General features: G+C 36.5%; 2 protein-coding genes and 1 long non-coding RNA gene across 3 annotated transcripts; 1 reads left to right on the top strand and 2 right to left on the bottom strand.

Moving 5' to 3' along the window:
- Positions 1,039-3,245, bottom strand: LOC18784247 (vacuolar amino acid transporter 1). The gene is made up of 3 exons (XM_007217035.2): positions 2,966-3,245; positions 2,185-2,795; positions 1,039-1,774 (listed from the first exon to the last, which is right to left on the bottom strand). The coding sequence occupies exons 1-3, from the start codon at positions 3,201-3,203 to the stop codon at positions 1,259-1,261; spliced, it is 1,365 nt and encodes a 454-aa protein (XP_007217097.2). The 5' UTR covers positions 3,204-3,245; the 3' UTR covers positions 1,039-1,258.
- LOC18782600 (DEAD-box ATP-dependent RNA helicase 28) lies at positions 9,871-17,113 on the bottom strand. The gene is made up of 20 exons (XM_020560388.1): positions 16,850-17,113; positions 16,502-16,555; positions 15,891-16,175; positions 15,612-15,758; positions 14,878-15,063; positions 14,716-14,784; positions 14,458-14,564; positions 14,058-14,136; positions 13,478-13,651; positions 13,189-13,337; positions 12,943-13,038; positions 12,715-12,817; positions 12,458-12,520; positions 11,940-12,001; positions 11,661-11,757; positions 11,333-11,451; positions 11,211-11,253; positions 10,970-11,071; positions 10,519-10,617; positions 9,871-10,411 (listed from the first exon to the last, which is right to left on the bottom strand). Exons 3-20 carry the CDS (start codon positions 16,149-16,151, stop codon positions 10,349-10,351), a joined length of 2,019 nt encoding a protein of 672 aa, XP_020415977.1. The 5' UTR covers positions 16,152-16,175; positions 16,502-16,555; positions 16,850-17,113; the 3' UTR covers positions 9,871-10,348.
- Positions 18,773-20,067, top strand: LOC109948220. Its single transcript, XR_002270827.1, has 3 exons — positions 18,773-19,175; positions 19,315-19,563; positions 19,996-20,067. It is a non-coding gene; the product is annotated as an uncharacterized LOC109948220 (long non-coding RNA).

Here is a 20,167-nt window from a genome sequence, read left to right as displayed (position 1 = left end):
ACAAATATTAATTATGTGTTTTGTGACCAATAGCACTTTGAATGAAATTCAATTTGGCTGTATGTTTTTCCAAGAATGGTGTGAAGGTGGTGAGCTTTATTATGAAGATGGAGGATTGTAATTTGGAATGAAATTCAGTTTGGTTGTAATTGGCTATGCATGAGGATTGTAATTTGTTATGATGGAGGTTGTAATTTGTTATGAAGATGGATTGTAATTTGTTGCGTTGGGTTGTAATCTGGTTGCCTTTTTTTTTGCTTTTTGCTGTGTTAAAGTTTGCTAGAGGATGAATTTGGGCTTAGGCCTATTAGAGAATGATGCTGAAAAGTTGTGTTTGGAAAAATTAATTTTAATGGGCTTGAAATAAGGCTGAAAAACAGAAAATAAAGTGAAATGAAATGGGCTCAAGCCTGTTTTATTGAATACAATTTTTGGCTCATGCTCAAATTGGAAACCGCAAGAACCGAATTGGAATCGGGCAGGTCTAGATTGGTTTGGTTTTTTCAGTGATTTCAGGTCAAAATCGAACCTAACCGGACCGATGTTCTTTTCCAGTTCCGATTCCAGTTCTAATGAAAAATGAAACCAAATCGGATTTTACCCACTTGTAATATTAAGGGCTCTGGGTAAAAGAACCAGTTGGCCTTCCTCTAACTTTGAATTTACAATTCGGATTTTCGATTAACTTACGGGATCCTTGTGAAGAGTAATACAAGTTGAGGGAAGATTTTGGTGAGTTTAGAGTTTTCTAAGAATTATTACTAATTGGGCTTAAACTTTTAAATTTGAGGTGTTTATTGGGTGGATGGGGCCATTTGGAAACTCAATTGAGGATCAAGGATTTATAGGGTTAGAGGTAAAATTCTTGGAGTTGTTTTGACGTAAGAATGCAAATTAACTGTTGTAAGTTTAGGATATGATGGAAGAACAAAAATGTATATATATATATATATATATATATACAGTTCTGATCTCTTGGACTACAGGGGAAGAGTTTAGGGAGATCAAAGAATATTTTTGGAAAGCAGTCACTGTGTTTGGAAAGCAATCACCATGGTGACAACATTCCACAAAATAATTGTTACACTTGAACCTAAATTGAAGACTCCTTGGCCATCTCCACATCTATTGCCAAAGTCTTTTCTTATATTGGTGACTTTTTTGCCACAAATCTATCGCCATCAGTACTATAAAAGCTCTTCAACCATAGCAGCAGCAATATATATTAATGCTGAAAAAGAGAAGCTGCTACATCAATTTACAAATGCTCTATTATTTCTGATACAGCTGTGTAAGTACCAAGAATCATAACTGCAGCTCCCATTAAAATTATGAACCCTATAATCAACATCTCACATCCGAGATTTCTGTACGTAGCTGAAATTTTAAGGTAGCAAAAGCATGGAAATAGAAGTGAAGCTGATACACTCAAAAATGCTCCAACCAGTGACACGAGATATGCGAAAAAAGGAACCGCCAAAGCTACTACAACACTGCTGATTACCAAGCTAGTACTGAGGAGAAGGTCGAAGGGTCTTTTATTGCAGTGATTTGGAAACCAATTTTTGGCTGAATTTATTATTGGTGTAACCATTAAAGCATATTTGGATAGTGGATTGATAAGGGTGGTCCATATTGCGATTTTTGAGCTAAGTTTTTCGGTTGGGAGGTTTAAAGTTATTTGTGATTGAACTGTTGACCCAAACATGAAGTACCCTAAAACTGCCATTGATGCATATCCAATGGTGCATAAGATAAAGCACAGGAGGAGGACCTGCAACAAAAAAAACAAACATATTGAAAGTTAGTAAACAGATTTCAAGACCGTTGAAAAAAATAGAGTATCTGAACGATCATAATAAAATATCTATTGCTACATCCACCAAATTTTCTGATACTCATGATATCCATAATGAAATCTCCTAGTGGAAAAAAAAGATTAGGTGATGAAACCCTAGCATAATTGTTGACGAAAGTCGGATGACATGTCACATGTATGTGACAGACAAAAACTAGTCTCAAAAGCTTGAACTGTTAGGGAATAGGCCTACCCTCCACCCTATCGACCAACAAAAAAGTAAGGTGCAAAGAAAAGTTTGATACTCCTTTAGAAAGTTTAAAAGCTTAAGCTATTAGGAAATGAACCCCGAGTGTATATAAAGCAAACAATTAATTTGTACTTACATTCGAGAACTGGCATTTGTTTTTCATTGATGTGTAGAGTGTAGGGAACACTGGATGCGCACAATAGCAGAAGGCATACAAGCTAACAGAAGTAGGGATTCCATTCCAATTAAGTGGAACTGATACCTCTTGGTGAAATCCAATTCCATCAAAAGCACCAGTCCACAAAATTGACCCAAGGATGACAGCAGAGGCAAAAACCCCACTTGCAGAGACATAAGAAAGAAGGCTCAAGTTATCTAACCACACAGTTGGCAGCACAATAAGTGCAGCAATTATTATAAAACATTCTTTTCCTCCAATTATGAAACCAGACACTTGCAGTTCAATGTTTGGAAATAAGTTGTGTAGGTTATCCCCTTCTAGAATTAGGAAAGCTGTTGAAACTAAGTAGAGTTCTGTGTTCATGAAAATTGACAAAACTATTCTTCCCTTCTTCCCAAATGCATGTTCACCAATGTCAGGATAAGTTCTTATAGTAGAATCCTCATCCATGCATCTTTGAATTAACAAGCCCGAGTAAAATGCAGCAGCAGCTATTACAAAAAGAAGTATCAAGCTTAGCCATCCTCCTGATGATAGTGCATAAGGAACTGACAATATCCCAACTCCTGAAACCAAATTAAGAGGAGTAAACGACACACACACACACACACACATATATATAAATCATAACTCAACCTTCAAGCATAATGTGCAATGTCAAAACAATTGTTGATAGCGAAAAAATGACAAGAAATGCTAGAATACCCAAACTGATCATATAATTAAGAAGTAGAACCTGACAGGGCATTAAGTCCATTGAAACAAGTTTTCAAAAAAGAGGTTGTGTTGGTAGTTTGATGATCACTGTTAGTTGCCCCTACTTCATCTGGCCTGCACCTTTCATGTTGCCTCTTCTCAAACACAAGTGGCAAGGTCAAGGATGTTTTGTCCTTCATTTGAGAGAGAGAGAGAGATGCAGGTTCAATATTCTTAGATGATATGGATATTAATGTCTCTGCTTGAAGGTGTAGCATACTCTAGAGAATAAATTTAGAAAGCACGTGAAAATGGTGCCAACATTGATCGCATTCTTATCTTCCAATATAATATCAGAACTTTCTTTGGCTTTCCAACCCTCTTTTTTTTTTTCTCTCAGTGTAGTACTTTTTAGAAAGAGTAGACCCAAAAAAAAAGAAAAAAAGAAAGACTTTTAGAAAGTACTCATAAAGATCTGCTGAACTTAGTCAGACCGAAAAGAAGATCGACCAAACCAAATTTATAATGAACTGAACATAAAATTATTAGGTTAACTATTCATTTACCCATGAATTTGTATGCTACTTTCAATTTGCATTTTGAAATGGACCCTAAACATTTAATCCCAAAATTATTTGATAGTAAAAAAGTGGACTCGTCAGTTGCATTCTAATCCGTGATATTTCTGTAATCACACTTTTATATGAATATTTTTTGAAAATTAAAATAAGGAACCGAGAAGTAAATATTATCAGAAATTATCAACTAAAACATGATATAAATTGATAGTTTTCTGAATTATATATGCACATTTGTGCCAGCTAACATTGGATCAACATATATATATAAATGGAACCCCGAGAACACCCACATACATCACACACATAAAATGTGCTTTATATTAGGATTTCTGGATAAAGAAAGTTTCAGTGGGCCAATTTTAACATGGAGGTAAAGTTAAAATAAAGCTATTCTGCATTATGCAAACTTTTGCTTTAGATTTGGATTACAATGTGGTCACAGATGTCGACCGAGTATATATATTAACTTAAGAAAAAGTATATTCCAAAATATTTTAGGTGCACACTTTAAGTTGTATAACTTATGAGAGAGTGAGACCAATCATTTGTTAAGATGGGGCAAATGCTTTAAGAAGATAAATAGGCGTTGGTCTTCTGCCAACTTATTGATTTTAATCCAAATATGTGATTGACATATGAAAATTAGTATAATGTCGAATGTCCACCCAAAGAGTTTATCGACGAAAAAGAAAAGGATTGATTATCGACCATGCTCTGTAATACCATGAAGAAATTGAGGTTTCACCTCAAAACTAATTGGAAATAAGGAGAGTAGTCCAACTCCTTATAAGCTCATGCTATGTATGTCCCTTAATTTTAATGTAGGAACACTAAAAGTCTACTTAACTATGGTGAATCACAAATTTGATTTATGAAAACTGCGGCAGGTTCGTCATCAGTATCGGTTTCATCTTCATATTCACCACCTAGGGTTTCCGAAGCTACCCTACACATCCTAATTACCATGCAAGTACCAATCCGTCGAAGAAACAATGGGCAGCCCAAGTCTTTTCTGTTCCATTTTGTCATTGTGAAAGGTTAATTAGGTTTTTGGAGTTCTTCTTTACTCAAGACTTTGCTCCTGTATCTGCTTGACAATTGTGCGTCTTGTGATCGGTAGGAAATAGGACCAAGGAAAAATTTTTAAAATGTGAAATACAAATTTTTAAAGGTTCTATAATATTTCTCTTTATTATTTTTCTTTTTGTTCGAGCTTTATCTCTTTTTCTAAAGGCTCTGTAATACAAGTTTTTGAATGCGTGGCTCCTATCAAATCTCGAAGTCTTACACAAAATATAAGGCAAATTTAAAGCTGGAGGGTTAGTCTGGGTTGTGGTTAAGGCTTAAAGGTGCCACTCATAGTTGGGGCCCATTCAGGACCACCTCGTGGTTCAGACCAAAAAAAAGCTGGAGGAAAAAAAATTACATCATTGCTCTATTGAAATGGAGAGCATTTTTGCTCACCACTTTAACCGAAGGTGTACCATCACTACCATTCTCAATACTTGACATGTGTCCATGAGTCTAACCATAATTACATAAATTCAAAGCGAATAATTAACTATGGTTATGCCCATAGACACATGTCAAGTGTTAAAAAGGTAGTGATAGTATGCCTTAGGTTAAAGTTGTGAACAAAAATATTTTCATTGAAATGAATACATTTGACTTGTTTCTAGCGATAGATTATAGAAATTTAAGGCAACAAATAGAGACATGATGTCTCTATTCTTGGACTCTTTTATTCTTGAAATACATAAAAGAATAACTTCTCCTTTGCTAATAAATTTAGGAACACATGTGTTCCTATGATTGGCCTTAGGGCACATATGTAAGAGTAACTCCACCCATAAGGGCTAAGTATAGGGCAATGGCAAGCAAGGGCTGCAACTATTCACATGAATAGTGGCAGCCTTGCCATTTGTGGTTCCACCCATGAGGGCTAAGTCTAGGGCAAATCTAAGGCAAATACTATTCATTGTACTTTATTTCCTTCTTTTTTTTTTATACTTTAAATCATTAATTTTGATAATCTTTTGTAATTAAATTTTCAGATAATATTTTTGGTTGTCACGTGTCCATTATTTTTCAGATTCGGATGAGAATCTCTGTTGCCACATGTCTTATTCCAGATAAAATTTTCGGATATTCATTAAAAAAAATTATAATCTCAAATTTCAGATAACATTTTCACCCTCTAAAATTGTGCCACTTGTCCCATGTCAGATAAGATTTTCAGATATTTAAAAAAAAATTATAATCTTATATTTCAGATAAGATTTTCACCCTCTAAAATTGTGCCACGTGTCATCTCTATCGGATAAGATTTTCAGATATTTTTAAAAAATTATAATCTCAGATTTCAGATAAGATTTTCATCCTCTAAAATTGTGCCACATGTCATCTCTATCTTCTGAATCCCTCTACAAAACTACACCACCAACTCCTCTCACACCATCTCTTATCTATTCCTTCATTTCTCAGATTTTACAAAACACATTCTACTCTTAATGTCAAACTTGAGGAGGGTGTTGGAGAGGCAACAGAAAGAAAGGGAAGAAATCCAGTGTAGACGTGATGAAAAAGATCGGGACGCCGATGAAGAAGAGGAACAAATGCTTGCAGTAGCGGTGTGTATGCTTAATCAATCAAGGCAACACCGTCGTCCTCGTGCCCCAAATGTGGACAAACGTAGAGACTCAGGGTAAGAATCTCTTAGAGGATTACTTTATCCCAAATTCGTTATATCCTGGTCATAAGTTTCGAGAGAGATATAGAATGCATCCACATTTGTTTCAAAAAGTCATGCATGATATTTATAATTACGGCACATACTTCATTCAAAAGCATGATGTTGTTGGAGTTTTGGGTCTTATCCTGGAGCAAAAACTTACAGCTGCTTTGCGGATGCTTGCTTATGGGGCATTTGCAGAGCAGGTGGATGAGATGCAAGGATGGAAAAATCAACTATCCTAGAGTGCTTGGTAAGATTTTGTGATGCAGTGGAAAATTTGTACACGAGGGAGTACCTTCGCAAACCCACGCCGAGGGACTTGCAAAGGCTGCTACAAAAAGCAGAGGCTCGAGGTTTCCCAGACATGATTGGAAGCATTGATTGCATGTATTGGGAGTGGAAGAATTGTCCTACTGCTTGGCAAGGAGAGTACGGGAATCGGAAGGGCCAAAAATGTATAATTTTGGAGGCCGTAGCTTCATTCGACTGTTGGGTTTGGCATGCCTTCTTCGAGGTTGACGGATCTCAGAATGACCTCAATGTCCTTGGTCAATCCCCGGTGTTCGACGAGGTATTGCGAGGTCATTTCCCCCAGATCACGTACCAAATCAACAATACCGTATACTCTGGTGCGGACTACCTTGCCGACGGAATTTATCCTAGGTGGACGACATTCGTGAAAACAATTCCGAATCCCCAATCCGAGAAAGAAAGAAGCTTTTCAAGAAGGTTACAGGAAAGACGTGGAAAGGTGTTTCGGTATCTTGCAAGCTCGTTGGGCAATATTTATAGGTGCTGCTCGGATGCTAGATGAGGAGGTGCTGTAGAGTATTATTATGACTTGCATCATCCTCCACAATATGATTGTGGAGGATGAGTATGACTACGATGCTCCAGAGGTGTTTGAACCCGATCCCATGAACACGGCGTTGACAAGAATATATGAAAGGCTGATGGGACTAAATGGACTACCAATGGAGCCCGAACCGTTAATTCAGGATGGTCGATTCAACAACCCCATGATTGATCGTTATCAAGAAATGCAATCTTCATATGTTCACGAGAGACGTCAAGTTGACTTGATCGAGCACTTGTGGGAGATGAAAGGCAATCACAATGGATGAAGTCAAGATTAGTGCTTTGTTTGGAATTATGCTTTATTTTGTGTGTGGTGTTTTTTGGAATTATGCTTTTTTATTATTATTATGCTTTTATGTATGGTTTGTTTTGTGTGTTGTTTGCAATAAATTAAGGTTTGGTTTTAATTAATCTTTGTTTTGATGCTCAAATGTTTTTAATAAATAGTCATATTATTTAATGCTTTTTTTATTTAATGAAAAGGAAACAATACAACAAATTTAAGGATAATACAACAATACAACATATGGCAAAGGTGTTTCAATACAATCTAATAGTTTTCATCATTTAACCAATCTGTATTGCTACGTCCGTCGTCATGGAAAAGTTTTCTTCTCATCACATCCCTTCGTCTATGCTTCCAATAGGCCTTTGTTTCATGAGACATATGGCTCGTATCCATGACCATGATTTTCATCTCTCTATCATCTATGTCTTTTTCTTGTGCCTGCTGCTGTTGAATTGCAAATGTTTCCTCTCGTGCCTTGTCCACTTCATCTCTTTTCAAGTTTCTCTCAATTCTTAGTGAGGTGTTCTTAGCTATTTGCTCCAATAATTGTACACATTCATTGTTCGAAGTGCCCTCTCTCTTGGCATTTGCCGCCTTTCTCCCAATAGGTCTCGGCGGACGTGGGAGTGGTGACTCCGTTTCCATTGGGGAGTCCAATGGCGAATCGGTTGATGGTGAATCGTGGAGCGGCGTCTCATTCAACACAACCGGCGGACCGGTGGGAATAATTTTGAATCTCGAGCAATCCTTCACAACTTCTCAACATTGGAAATGCACGAAACTTTTTTTGCCTTGCCCCATGGCACCGAACCACATGTGTGCTTGTATGATCTATTAAAAATAAATAATTGGAAGTGCAAGAAAAAAAAATTTATTATGCAAGAAAATATAAACTATTTTGAAATGCAAGAATAAAATTGATTATGCAAGAAAATATAGAAAAATTGGAAATGCAAAAAGAAAAAAAAGATTATGCAAGAAAAAGAAATAGAATATGCAAAAACAAAAAAAAGTTACATTAAATTGATGAAAATGGCAATTATAAATATTTTACCTTATCGGATAGATTTTGACCTCTTCGAATGTTCTCCCTTGCTTTTGTCAAGGCATTTCTCCATTTCCCTAACTCTTTATTCAGAAGTTTCCATCTACTAGACAACGCCATTTTGGTCCGAATGGAACCCGATCTTTGACAAAATTCTCCATGAATTTTGCTCCACATATGATGGAACTTCATCTCATTGCCGTGATAGGGTCATGACTACGTTCACTCAAGATTGACACAACGCAATATCTTCCTGAGTTGACCACGAGCCTCCGGTTTCGACAGAAGATGCCATTTGTTTTTGTTTTTTTTTTTTCATACAAATGGAAAGTAGTAGAAAAATGTGAGTGGAGAGTAAAAAATATTGGAAGGAGAAGAGTTTGTATGGAGAATTGGTGTGGAAAGTGAATAATGTGAGGGGAGAGTAAAAAATATTGGATGGAGAAGAAGAAATTGTATGAAGATTTAGTGTGGAAAGTAAATAAAATGGTTAGGTATTTATAGGGAAAAAATACAGAATTTTTTGGTTTTTTTTTAAAAAAAAAATTTCAAAATTTTTCGATTTTTTTTGCAATTTTTTTAGCCAAAAAAACGAGAACCGTCGGATTTCTGGAAAAAAACAGATCGAAGCGTCCCGATTGCGACACGTGGTACATGCCAGTTGGGTTCTGTCAGCGCTGACATCAGCGCACAGAAGTCAAATTTTTTTCCGCGCCAACGCGTGAAACTCACTCGCCAACGGTAAAAAAAATTTGAATTACCCTGCGCTGACGTCACAGCCCTCGGGCTGAAGCCCAGGCGAAACTTGCCCTTGGGCCTGCTCGGGCTGGTGGGACCCAGCTCTTGCCCGGGCCTCTTCTCTCGCGCTGGAGGCTGTTTGGGCTCTGTCAGGGGGCCTTTTGCCCGGGTTTGAAGTAGCGCTGGAGCTGCTCTAATAAATGAAACCATAGAGACACGATGGTGTTAGCAATCTTCTGTGAGGGAGCCATTTTTTCCTAGGAGAGAATAGGAGTGTTGCTTCTCAGCCTCAAAAATCTCAAATGCTTAAACGCTAAATAGGAAGAGAGACACAAGATTCTTTAAATAGTGCTTAAAACAAGTGAAATCCAATATGTCTCGTACGTGGCCGGCCATGCCAAGTCAATGGGCCTATTGGGCCTGTTGAAATTAAGTTGTCATACAACTCAAGTGACAAGCTCAAGAGGCCTAAAATCCCGAATTGTATTTTAAGGCCTAACCTAACATCATACGTTTGATTACTTAATTTCTTGATCACTTTTGGTTTAATTGATTAACTAAACTTAACTAACATAATTGGCTTAATCATCTTCATTAGTTTTTCCTAGGCTCAAGCTTTATATTTAGTCAGAAAGTGCGTGATTAGAAACCGAATATAATCATGACACAATTATAATCGACCAACTACAATATAATCACGAAACTGAAACTGAAAAGTGACATTGAGTACAAATTATCATACCATATGCATATCGAATAAGATATTTTGATTACAATCTATAAAATTCGAGTTCGGCCGGTTTAGGACGAGAGAGAGAGAGAGAGAGAGAGAGAGAGAGAGAGAGAGAGAGAGAGAGGTGTTTTCAACTGGAAGTTAAAGAAGACTCAAGACTGAGTGATGAAAACATAAAAAGAGGGAAAGATATATCTGAGAAAAATCCTTGAAAACGGGGGTTAGTATTAATTTATACTAATAGACCGCAATAAAAAAAAAATTGAAATGCCTCATGTGCTTTCAATTTTGTCTCAGTTTGCCCCTGAACTTTAAGATGACCTTGTATACCTCCTGAGCTTTATTTCCGTGAGTCACGTTACCCCACTGTCTATTTTGTGGAAAGAATCATTAAGTTGGCTGAGGTGGCATGGGTAATTTTAACTTTTAACTTTCCATTTGATTTTCATCCTCTTAACATTTCTCTAGCTGCTTCCAATTCCCGGCGCATCTTGCGAGGCAAATTTTTCTGTTCCAGGTCCAGACATATCAAGTTACATGCAGAATAAATAAATAAAACTATCAATCAAACATAGATATGAAAAATCCTAGACTTTGATGAGTGATTATAGTCACCTCACGCTCCTGCTTCCTCTTTACTTTCATTTTTAAGTCTTCGGCTTGTTGGGCACTGATTACCTCATTTCCAGAATGCTTTTCTCTTCCAAGGGATGCCTGTCAATGAAAAACTCTGATGTCATGGTGTACATTGTTACTTCCCATTTAAGAAAAATACTTGCAGTAGAAAAAAAAAAATTTGTCATCTTAGTGAAAATTAAGGCTATGTTGAAGATCTAAGATTGCACTTAATAGCATTCTTACTCCTATCAGCAAAAAGAACTAAAACATGGGAACACGAACAGATATATAATAATATAAATGGCATTTTAAGTGCCCATATCAAGGATATTTTCAATATGTTGGAATTTTTTTTTCTTATGTCAATTTTGTAGTCAGTTAACTAAACAAAATTTGTACATGAAGAAATCATGTTGACAAAACAAACATCATTGAAACAAGAAATTACCTTAGCTGCATTCACTACCATCTTCTTTTCCTTTTCTGTCTGAAACCAGGTCTTCTTGCGGCGTGAATAAATTTCATCTTTGTGTGCAATCATATTCTCTGCCTGTATAAAGGCCACAAACATAAAATCAGAGAAATGATAACAGATAACATCAACTTTCCTAGGATCAACCATCTGATTGCAGATTGTGCGCTCAAAATGACAACAATTAGGCAGGAAAGGGAAGAGAGGTGTGAAATACCTTTGTTGCTTCCATTTCAGCTTTTCTCAATGCTTGTTCTTCCCTGCATATGTTGACAATCTTTAATAGTTTCACAAAAGACAATTAAATAAGTAAACCTATGTGAAGCACAATACTAAAACCTTTCTTCTAGCAGAATTGCAGCCACTTGATCTTCCATTTGCTCAATTATCTGGGACCACTTAATAATTGATTGTTCGGCAACAATTCGACTCTTCAGTTTTGAACCAGCTCTTTTTGCCTATTAAATTGAATACCCCATGTAACAAGTAGGTTAAAATCATAATTTTACTAAAACCACAACATCAATTTTGAACTTGGATAAGAGTACAAAATAGATATGTAAACGTAAATGCTGGATCTCAAGAGCATTAATTAGAAAATTTTGAGTATGAACCCGTAAAAGAAGAAACAGCCTTAGAACAGTGTAAGGAAGAAGAAGATGCTCACAATGGTTTTCAAAAGAGATCGGTCATTATCTGTCACAAAAGTAACAGCATATCCTTCTCTACCAGCCCTTGCTGTACGACCCACACGATGGACATAGCTGCACCAAGAAATAAACATAGTTGAAGTCAAAAGGAAGCACAAATGAGATTAAAGAGGAATAACACACACACCATAAGTGCATACAGAAAATGCGAAATGCAAACAAGCAGTACTTATGACGGTATGCTAATGGTAGGACTATGATGAACCTATTGTAACAATGAGAGATCCTGTCATTACCTTGTAAGATCAGTAGGACATTCATAGTTGATAACTGTCTGAACACCAGCAATGTCAATGCCCTACAGAAGTTAGTGATTTATTAGTTTCTATAAAGCAGCAAACTTTTCATATTTCATGCAGAGTCCAGATGGAGGAGGAGGAAAAGACCACAATCCAACAACCTCACCCGTCTCCTTGCCCATCAAATACACAGGCAAAAAAATAAAATAACATATGGAGGCTAACAAGGGGACTCCAAGAGCAGAGGTGGATTATAATAATAGATTATTACGGGCACCAGTTTTCTTGAAATTCTGGCTGGAAATCCATATGAAGTTTTTTAATAAATGAATGTGTAGTTTCCTACGTGTAACAGGGGCAGTATGATAATGACCATTAAGAATTGGTACAATGCCCAACATCAGCCAAAGTCTGAGAAAGTAAGATTAAAATACAAAGGCATGAGTGACTAAGATGCTCACACACATCTAGCAGCACTAATGTATACCAAAAAAGAAATTTGAACAAGTTCTTACCCGGGAAACCAAATCAGTTGCAATCAAAAAATCAACGTTCTGCTTCCTGAAAAGTTCCAACGCCTACACAAACAATAAAAAGTAGGATTGTCACAGATTAAAATTAAAGACGGTAGTAAGATATAAGCAACAGACTATCGCATATACCCAACAGGTTTCGATTATAAATGTGTGCATATATGTAGGACAATACAACAAACTGATTATACAAAGAACTCGGACAAACAAACAGTATATCAAGGCACTCAAGTACTCACATGTAGACGCTGGTCTTGAGAAAGATTTCCATGAAGCTCAGCCGCTTTAAAGCCAGCTAACCCAAATAAAATCTTCAACCTATGTGCAGCCAGTTTTGTGCCACTGACAGAAGATGAAATATGATTATACAAAACTGATGAAAGATATCAAGTCATCAACCGAAATAAGGAACTAAACTCAAATATTAATTTATTAAGACAATAACAGCTACCAGCAAGACTACAAACCTGAATATTATCACTCTAGAAGTGAATGTCTTTGAACACAATGCAAGTAGAACTGCTTCCTTATTTACTTCACGCATTCGTCGTATCCTAACCACCCTACATGTCAGTCATAATGACAACAGACAGAGGTGATCAATCATACAGAAAGTTTTTAACATATACGTGCTCACGATTGAATTATATAATCAAATTCTGCAACATTTATAACTAAGTTTATCAAAGCACAAACGAGTCTAAACGAATTACTCCTCGGTTAGTGCCACTGGCCGTTTAGCAGATGGGTCGGCTGAGAGACGTAGTGGTTTGGAAAGAGAAAGCTTGACAAGTTCATCAACTTCAGTAGTCATCGTAGCTGAAAATAGCATGGTCTGTCTCCTTTTGGGGCATAAACGAATCTGGCATGCAAACCATGAATGATTAAAAAGTGTGAAATAATTCCAAAAAGACAGATAAAAAAGCATATATTTTGGTTTTTCAGGAAATCAGCTATATCCCAATTGTTATCATGCATGCATCAAAGGAGAGCAGAGCATACCAGCTCGCGAATTTCAGCACTAAATCCAACCTCCAAAAGTCGATCTGCCTCATCAAGAATTAGAACAGCAAGATCTTCCAAATCCACAGACATAGAATTATGTAAATGATCTATAATGCGTCCTGGAGTAGCCACAACAATATCTGGCTTTGACCTCAGGGCTGCCTCTTGCGCCTGATAAAAAAATGGCATCACCACCCCATTTTTTATGAAAACAGATGAGCAAAAAAGTAAACAGAAGTTGACTGGATTGCATTATGTTATAAGCCACACGACATATGCATTCAATCCACATGCATAACCTTTCAGTTAATATGTTTACTTTTCCCTTGTAAGGTGTGACATGATTTTAATGTTTACTCAAAGTCCTCATATGTGTAGAAATATGTTACATCATTGGGTTAGGTAGGGACAAAATCAATATGAGTTGGATGTTTAAGGTATCCTATTATTCCCTAGAAACAAACTTTTCCATTGTGTGAAAAAATACAGTTATCATCATATTAAAAGATGTAAGAATCCACATCGCCTCAAAACAGGAAAATCAAAATAAGGGATAAGAAATGAAAGTAAATCAAACCTTTAATGGAAGCCCTCCAACAGCTTGGCAACATCTTATATCCGTAAACTGGGCAAGTTTCTCAATCATACTTAGAACCCTGGAATTAAAGAGTGTTAAAATGATCCAAAACTAATTAGGCAAGACAAGAATCACAAAAATATAATAGGAATAAGATATTAAAAGAACTGTTCCTCAATAAGAATACAATTATGTTCAATCAACTTGTATAATCTGATGAAATAGGCTATCAAAATCATCAACAAAAATTAAAACTGGCCATGAAAATAAGAATTAGATTGACTATCAGAAACTCAAGAATCTACAAATCTGTCACCCAATTTCATCCATCCCTTATCATCAATCATTCTTACAATGTAGTTGTCAATAGTAAGAAATGGTGGAACTATCTTAAACTTACTGAAGCCCGAGTTCCCTGGTTGGGGTCAAAACAAGGACCCTTATAGCTGGCACCCGCTTGGGGCGAAACAATAGTCTCTCCAAAGTTGGTAATGCAAAGGCAGCCGTCTGTGCAAAAATGACAACGAACGCATTAGCTGATTGCACCAAAATAGAAAGAATAGCTATGATGTGAACTAAAGACACTTTTAATCAAACTGCAACCAGTAACGCAATCCCTAGTTACATGATACAAAGAGATCTTAACAAACTAATTTACCTTTCCAGAACCAGTAATGGCACTCCCACATATGTCACGCCCGGCCAGGGCTAATGGTATGCACGCTGTCTACACAAACCCCAATAAATTCAATAAAACTCAAATGACATAAGAAGATATAACAAGAAATGAATTGTCTGTCAATGGTATAGGATTGTAAACCTGAATTGGAGTGGGCTTGGTATGGCCCAATTTCTCACAAGCACGAAGCAAAGGCCGCGACAAATTCAACTCTATGAATGAATTTGCATGAAATGACATTCCCTCTGACGGAGCAAAAAAAGGCTGATTATTGTCATCGGCAATATTAGGAGGAGAATCATCATCGCCTTCCTCTTCGTCTTCAGGCTGCTTATAATTTTCCAAAATAATCACAACCAACAATATTCATTGTAATGAAAAAAAACAATATTTAGTAATCTCTTAGGACATTGGGCTGCTAAAAGATATATTGGGCTCTGTCTTGGGTTGCATAGAGCAACTGGGATCTCCTTTACCTGGGCTACTTAGAGCGCATTTGATAATTATTTCATTTCAGTCTTCAGATTTTATTCAATTTTTTTGAAATCTAAAAATGTTTCAAAATCAAACCATATTTTGAAATCTATCTAAATTTTTTTTCAGTTTTCAGTTTTCTCATTTTTTTTGGTCTCCTTTCTCATTCACCAATTCTAAGTCACAAAACATGCATTGCACTCCATCTATAACTATTAGACTTACACACATGACACTAATACACGCATACGTGCCCCGTTGACCATGGCTACCCCCATGGACGTCGAGCCCAGCTGGTCAACATTTTGTTTAATGTTTTGTCAATATGGATATACAGTAAATGAAATAAAAATAAGTGGAAGCAACAAGAAGAAATTTGTCCGTGGTATAAAATTCTAAACCTGAATTGGAGTGGGCTTGGTATGGTCCAACTCATCGCAAGCCCGAAGCAATGGCTTATTATTATTCCCATTAGAAGGAGCATTACAATCATTATCACCTTCCTCCTGGTCTTCTTCCTCATCAGATTCTGGCTGTTTATAATCTTCCTAAACAAATCCACAACAACCCAAAGATATTTACTCTTCTTTAATAATTTTTAGTTGGATTGAATTAATGAAAATAAAATCATATTCAGTAACCAAGTAAAAAGAGATGAATAGTGAGGGTCAAGTAGTTACTTGTTTGTCGGATTCGCATTCCGAGCTAATAGCCTCGTCATCTTCGTCAGCAGCACTATGGTGTAAGATTAGTTGTTGCTGCAGGGCTTTGGTGATCTTGAAATCGACGGAGGTGGTGCTTCCACAGGCGTGTTCTTGGGAGACTATTTCAAAGTAAGATGCAAAGTCCCATGAGGATTGAAAATTTCCATCACGGAGACCTTGTTCTTCTTCGAAATATTCTTCATCGCTTGGGGGTTCAAATACAAAACTCGAAGTCATTGGAATAAAGATCAGCCTTAGCTTCTATATGAACTAATTGTTAGCTTTGTGAACAGCAGTATATTTCGATAAAAACATAAAAACAAAAGCTCAAACCAAGAAAACGTCCAAAAATGACCAAACACAAGAAGAATTACAATTTTTGTTTCATCACCCAATTCTCAACAACCAGACAGAAAAATTTAGCTACCAAACATATTAATTATACCCAAATTAAACCCTAGTTAAACCACAAATTGCATAATAATTCAATACAAATTAAACCCTATATAAACCCCAAATTCCAGATTTATTTTAATTCAAATGAAATCTCAATAAACCCCAAATTGCAGATTAATTTCTGTATGTACCTCTATAAAGCCAGCCAGCAACAACAGCTCCAATCCAAGCTCAGTAAACAATCCCTGCCAAAAATCAATTAAACATCATTAGAAAAGCTTAATTACACACCCAATTGAAAACTGAATTGGTTAATTAAACCCCAGAACCGAAACCCAATTGGAATCCCTAATTTCAAACCCTTTAACCGAAACCCTAAAGTCGAAGCCCTAAACTATACCCCAAAATTGACATGCATAATAATTGTATTCCGAATTCAAAAGCATCATTTAACCCTAAATCGAAACCCTAGAATTCCCAATTCGAAGCCCTCATTGAAACCCTCAATTTCAGAAATTAGGGTTGGATAAAAAATTTACCTGATGAGGAGGAGGAGATGGCGATTCAGATTCCACTGATAAGCTTCAAATCAATGAGAGATGTGAGACTGAGATGATGAGATGAGTGAGAGAGAGAGAGAGAGAGAGAGAGAGAGTGAAACGAGAGACTAGGGTTGAGTCACAGATTGTCGACGGCGAAAGGGTAATCGAGGCTGAGAGAGGCGAGGCAAGGCGGCGGTGTGCCGGCCCTGGCCCATTGCCAGCAGGGCACAAGCCCAGGGCCCAAAAATTTCTAAAGTAACCCGCATATATCTATCTTAGTTTTTTAAAACAATTAATATTCTATTTAATAAGTCATTTCTTTTTTGCCAAAAAAAAGAAAGTCAGTTTGGACTGAGCTTTTCAAAATTTATAAAAAATTATTTGTTACTCCAAATAAGTAATGTCAAACGGGCACTTTGCTTTCATGTATGATTTTCTTTATGATTGCTGACCTTTTGTTCTCATTTATCCATTGCCATAAAAGAATAGTTTTCAGGTAGGTGGACTTGAGAGTGATGAAAGATGTATAGCGAGTTGAAAACAAAAGGAGAATGCAGAGTTAGGAGTGAGGAGAGACAAAATAAAAATATTTAAACTATTTTGAAACTTTTTTTTTTTTTCCAATGTGTATTAATTGTTGGCTTTAATTGAGTCTACATTCAATCTTAGCCATTAAAAGTTCTTCAATTTTTTTTGTTGAGAAATTATTGTGTCTATAAAGGGGCATAACTTAACCTTTCGTCACAGGCCTTAAAGAACTCAGGAACGGCCCTTGTACTCCTAACTTACATGTAGCACTATGTACTCGTTTAAAGTATTTTTTTAACCATTAATGGTCTTTAGATCAACTTTCATTTATGTGAGCGTGCCACTATTAGCGATTAAAACCCTAACAAACTTAAAAGATGTAATATATTTGCGCCCCAAGTGTTTGGCTTTAAACAAACGATTGTCATTTGGGGTGGGAAAACCTCCTAAGAAAATCATTTTCTATGCCTCGACTAGTGAGGAATTCACAATTTATCTAAATAACACTGGTAAGTAAAGGAAAATACAGGTACTTGAAAATAAAACAAACAAGTTCAAGTAGAAATGCTTGAAATATAATACATGAAAGGAGATGCGAAGTCTAGAAAAGCATCAGAACATTGAACTTCGATTTTTGCCTGAAACGCCATTGCAGAGATGTTTATTTTTTAGGTTGGATTGGACTTTTTGTGATTGGACTGGATTTTACTGAACTGGCAGTACCTTCAACTAATTGGAATTTAGCTGGCAATTGATACCAATGACTGTGTATTGGTAGAGCTTTCTTCAGGTTGGAGCCAAAAGTGATTGGGATCGCTCGTTGTAATTCTGAGCAAAATCTCAAGGATAGCTTTGGAGGTCCTTGGCACCTTTGCTCGCTTTGCTTCTGTATTCGTAGGCTTGAATGATTTGTGTAAATCATTGAACTTGATCAGTTTGATTGAGTAGTTTTTGTTTGGTTGGGGGTTCTATTTTGTTCGATGGGAGCCTTCTATATTTGTAGAGGTTTGAAGGCAACCAAAACTGACAGCCGCCATCTTCAAGGAATCGCACGCCAATCCTATCTATGCTGCCTTCTTGATATTTTGGTGCATCAACTATCATTATTTCTTCACTTGGATGATGCACATCCACATTCTTTTATAATAAAGAAACCAACAGATAATACTACTTTTTGTCTGTTCAATCCTTATCGTTGGTAGTGTTCTAATTCTTATTTGCTTTCTCCTCTTGGCGGGAGCATTTTTGCTCACCACTTTAACCCAATGTGTATCATCATTACCTTTCTTATAACTTGACAATTTTTCATACTTATAACCATAGTTAACTCTTTAATTTTTAATCTTTTAAGTATTTAAAATTAGGAAAATAGCCCAAAATGCCACCATTTTTATAATTGTAACTGAAAATACCACCCTTTTTTAAAAAATTTGGAACTATCACCTATAAATATAAAATTATTGTACTCTTATTGCTGATTTTTCACAAGTTCAGAAATTTGTTCTCTCAGCTCACACAACTCTCTCTCTCTGGCACAACTCTCTTTCTCTTTGGTATCTGTCTATCACAGCTCTCTGGCTCTCTCTTGGCTCTCTCTCTCTCTCTAGCACAACTCTCTGTCTCTCTCTCCAGATCAATCAGAATTCGGATCAACCCCTCATTGTCCGTCTCTTTCCACAAAACCACTCTCTATTCGTGAAACCAACCGCGAATCTCACAGAAGTTTCCTTCTTCAGCTCAAAAAGCATACGCCATGATTTGAATCACCAGGAATTAATCGGACCACCCCAACCAGGTTCATTTCTCTTTTGCCTTTTTCTGATTCGACCTATTTGAAATTGGATCTCGATCAGTTTTCAAATTTGATTTTAGTTTTTTAGGTTGGTTCTTATAATTGAATTTGAATTGAATCTGATTCGGTATTTTGTTTAAAGAATGACGTGGTTCAGTGGGAAAGTCTCTTTGGGGAACTTCCCCGATCTCGCCGGGGCCGTGAATAAGCTCCAGGAGAGCGTCAAGAACATCGAGAAGAACAAGCTGATGATAATGAAGCTGATGTTAAAGGGCAACATCTGAGCTCAGGGGAAAATGCGTCTGACTCTTCAGTGATTGAATTGGAGAAGGTGAAGATGGAGATGAAGATGATGGAAGCTGCATTGCAAGGTGCTGCAAGACAGGCCCAGGTACATGATGAATGATTAGGTAGCATCTTATTTGAGAGCTCATAAGATCACAACCATTTATTATTATCCCTGTTCATTTAGTGGAACACTTGAGACAATACTACTGAACTTCTTGACTGGATTTCTTTAATTTAGAAGCGCTGTCTACATATATCGGAGGTTTATGAAGTTTGCTTAGTTAACCTGAACACCTTTAGTCTTGCAGATGGTGTGTGTCTGTGTCTGTGTCTGTTGATTTAGGAAAATAGAAACATTTTGTATTTCTGTATATGGTAATTAAGTTAAAGCAGCAACAAATACAAGAGAAGAATTATTATACTCTTTCTTCATTGTGGATCTCTCTGGGTGCAGCTATGTTACATTGTTAATGTCTGTTCAATTGTATGTATATCTACAGTTCTGAACGTCTGATATATTTGATTCTTTTTCCAGGCAAAAGTTGATGAGATTGCAAAGTTTATGAATAAAAATGAACAATTAAAATCTGCGATCGAGGATTTGAAGGTATGCATTTTGTAATATTTTTATACCTTCATTTGAGTAGATAAAATAATGGCTTGATCATGCTCATAATAAAGTCATAATCGATCTATAACTCTCTTTT

Source organism: Prunus persica, chromosome G3, assembly GCF_000346465.2.
Source record: "Prunus persica cultivar Lovell chromosome G3, Prunus_persica_NCBIv2, whole genome shotgun sequence".
In the NCBI taxonomy this organism is placed as follows: domain Eukaryota; kingdom Viridiplantae; phylum Streptophyta; class Magnoliopsida; order Rosales; family Rosaceae; genus Prunus; species Prunus persica.
The sequence above is the reverse complement of the archived record's forward strand: the minus strand, read 5'-3'. Positions and strand labels throughout refer to the sequence as shown.

Coding starts and splice junctions, on each gene's coding strand:
- LOC18782600 (XM_020560388.1), bottom strand. CDS start 16,151: ATGACTTCGAGTTTTGTATTTGAACCCCCAAGCGATGAAGAATATTTC. Junction 12,818..12,942: donor TCTAGAGTGATAATATTCAG/GTTTGTAGTCTT, acceptor ATCTTCTGTCAG/TGGCACAAAACTGGCTGCAC. Junction 11,452..11,660: donor GATCTCTTTTGAAAACCATT/GTGAGCATCTTC, acceptor TCAATTTAATAG/GCAAAAAGAGCTGGTTCAAA.
- LOC18784247 (XM_007217035.2), bottom strand. CDS start 3,203: ATGCTACACCTTCAAGCAGAGACATTAATATCCATATCATCTAAGAAT. Junction 2,796..2,965: donor TGGACTTAATGCCCTGTCAG/GTTCTACTTCTT, acceptor ATTTGGTTTCAG/GAGTTGGGATATTGTCAGTT. Junction 1,775..2,184: donor ACAAATGCCAGTTCTCGAAT/GTAAGTACAAAT, acceptor TTTTTGTTGCAG/GTCCTCCTCCTGTGCTTTAT.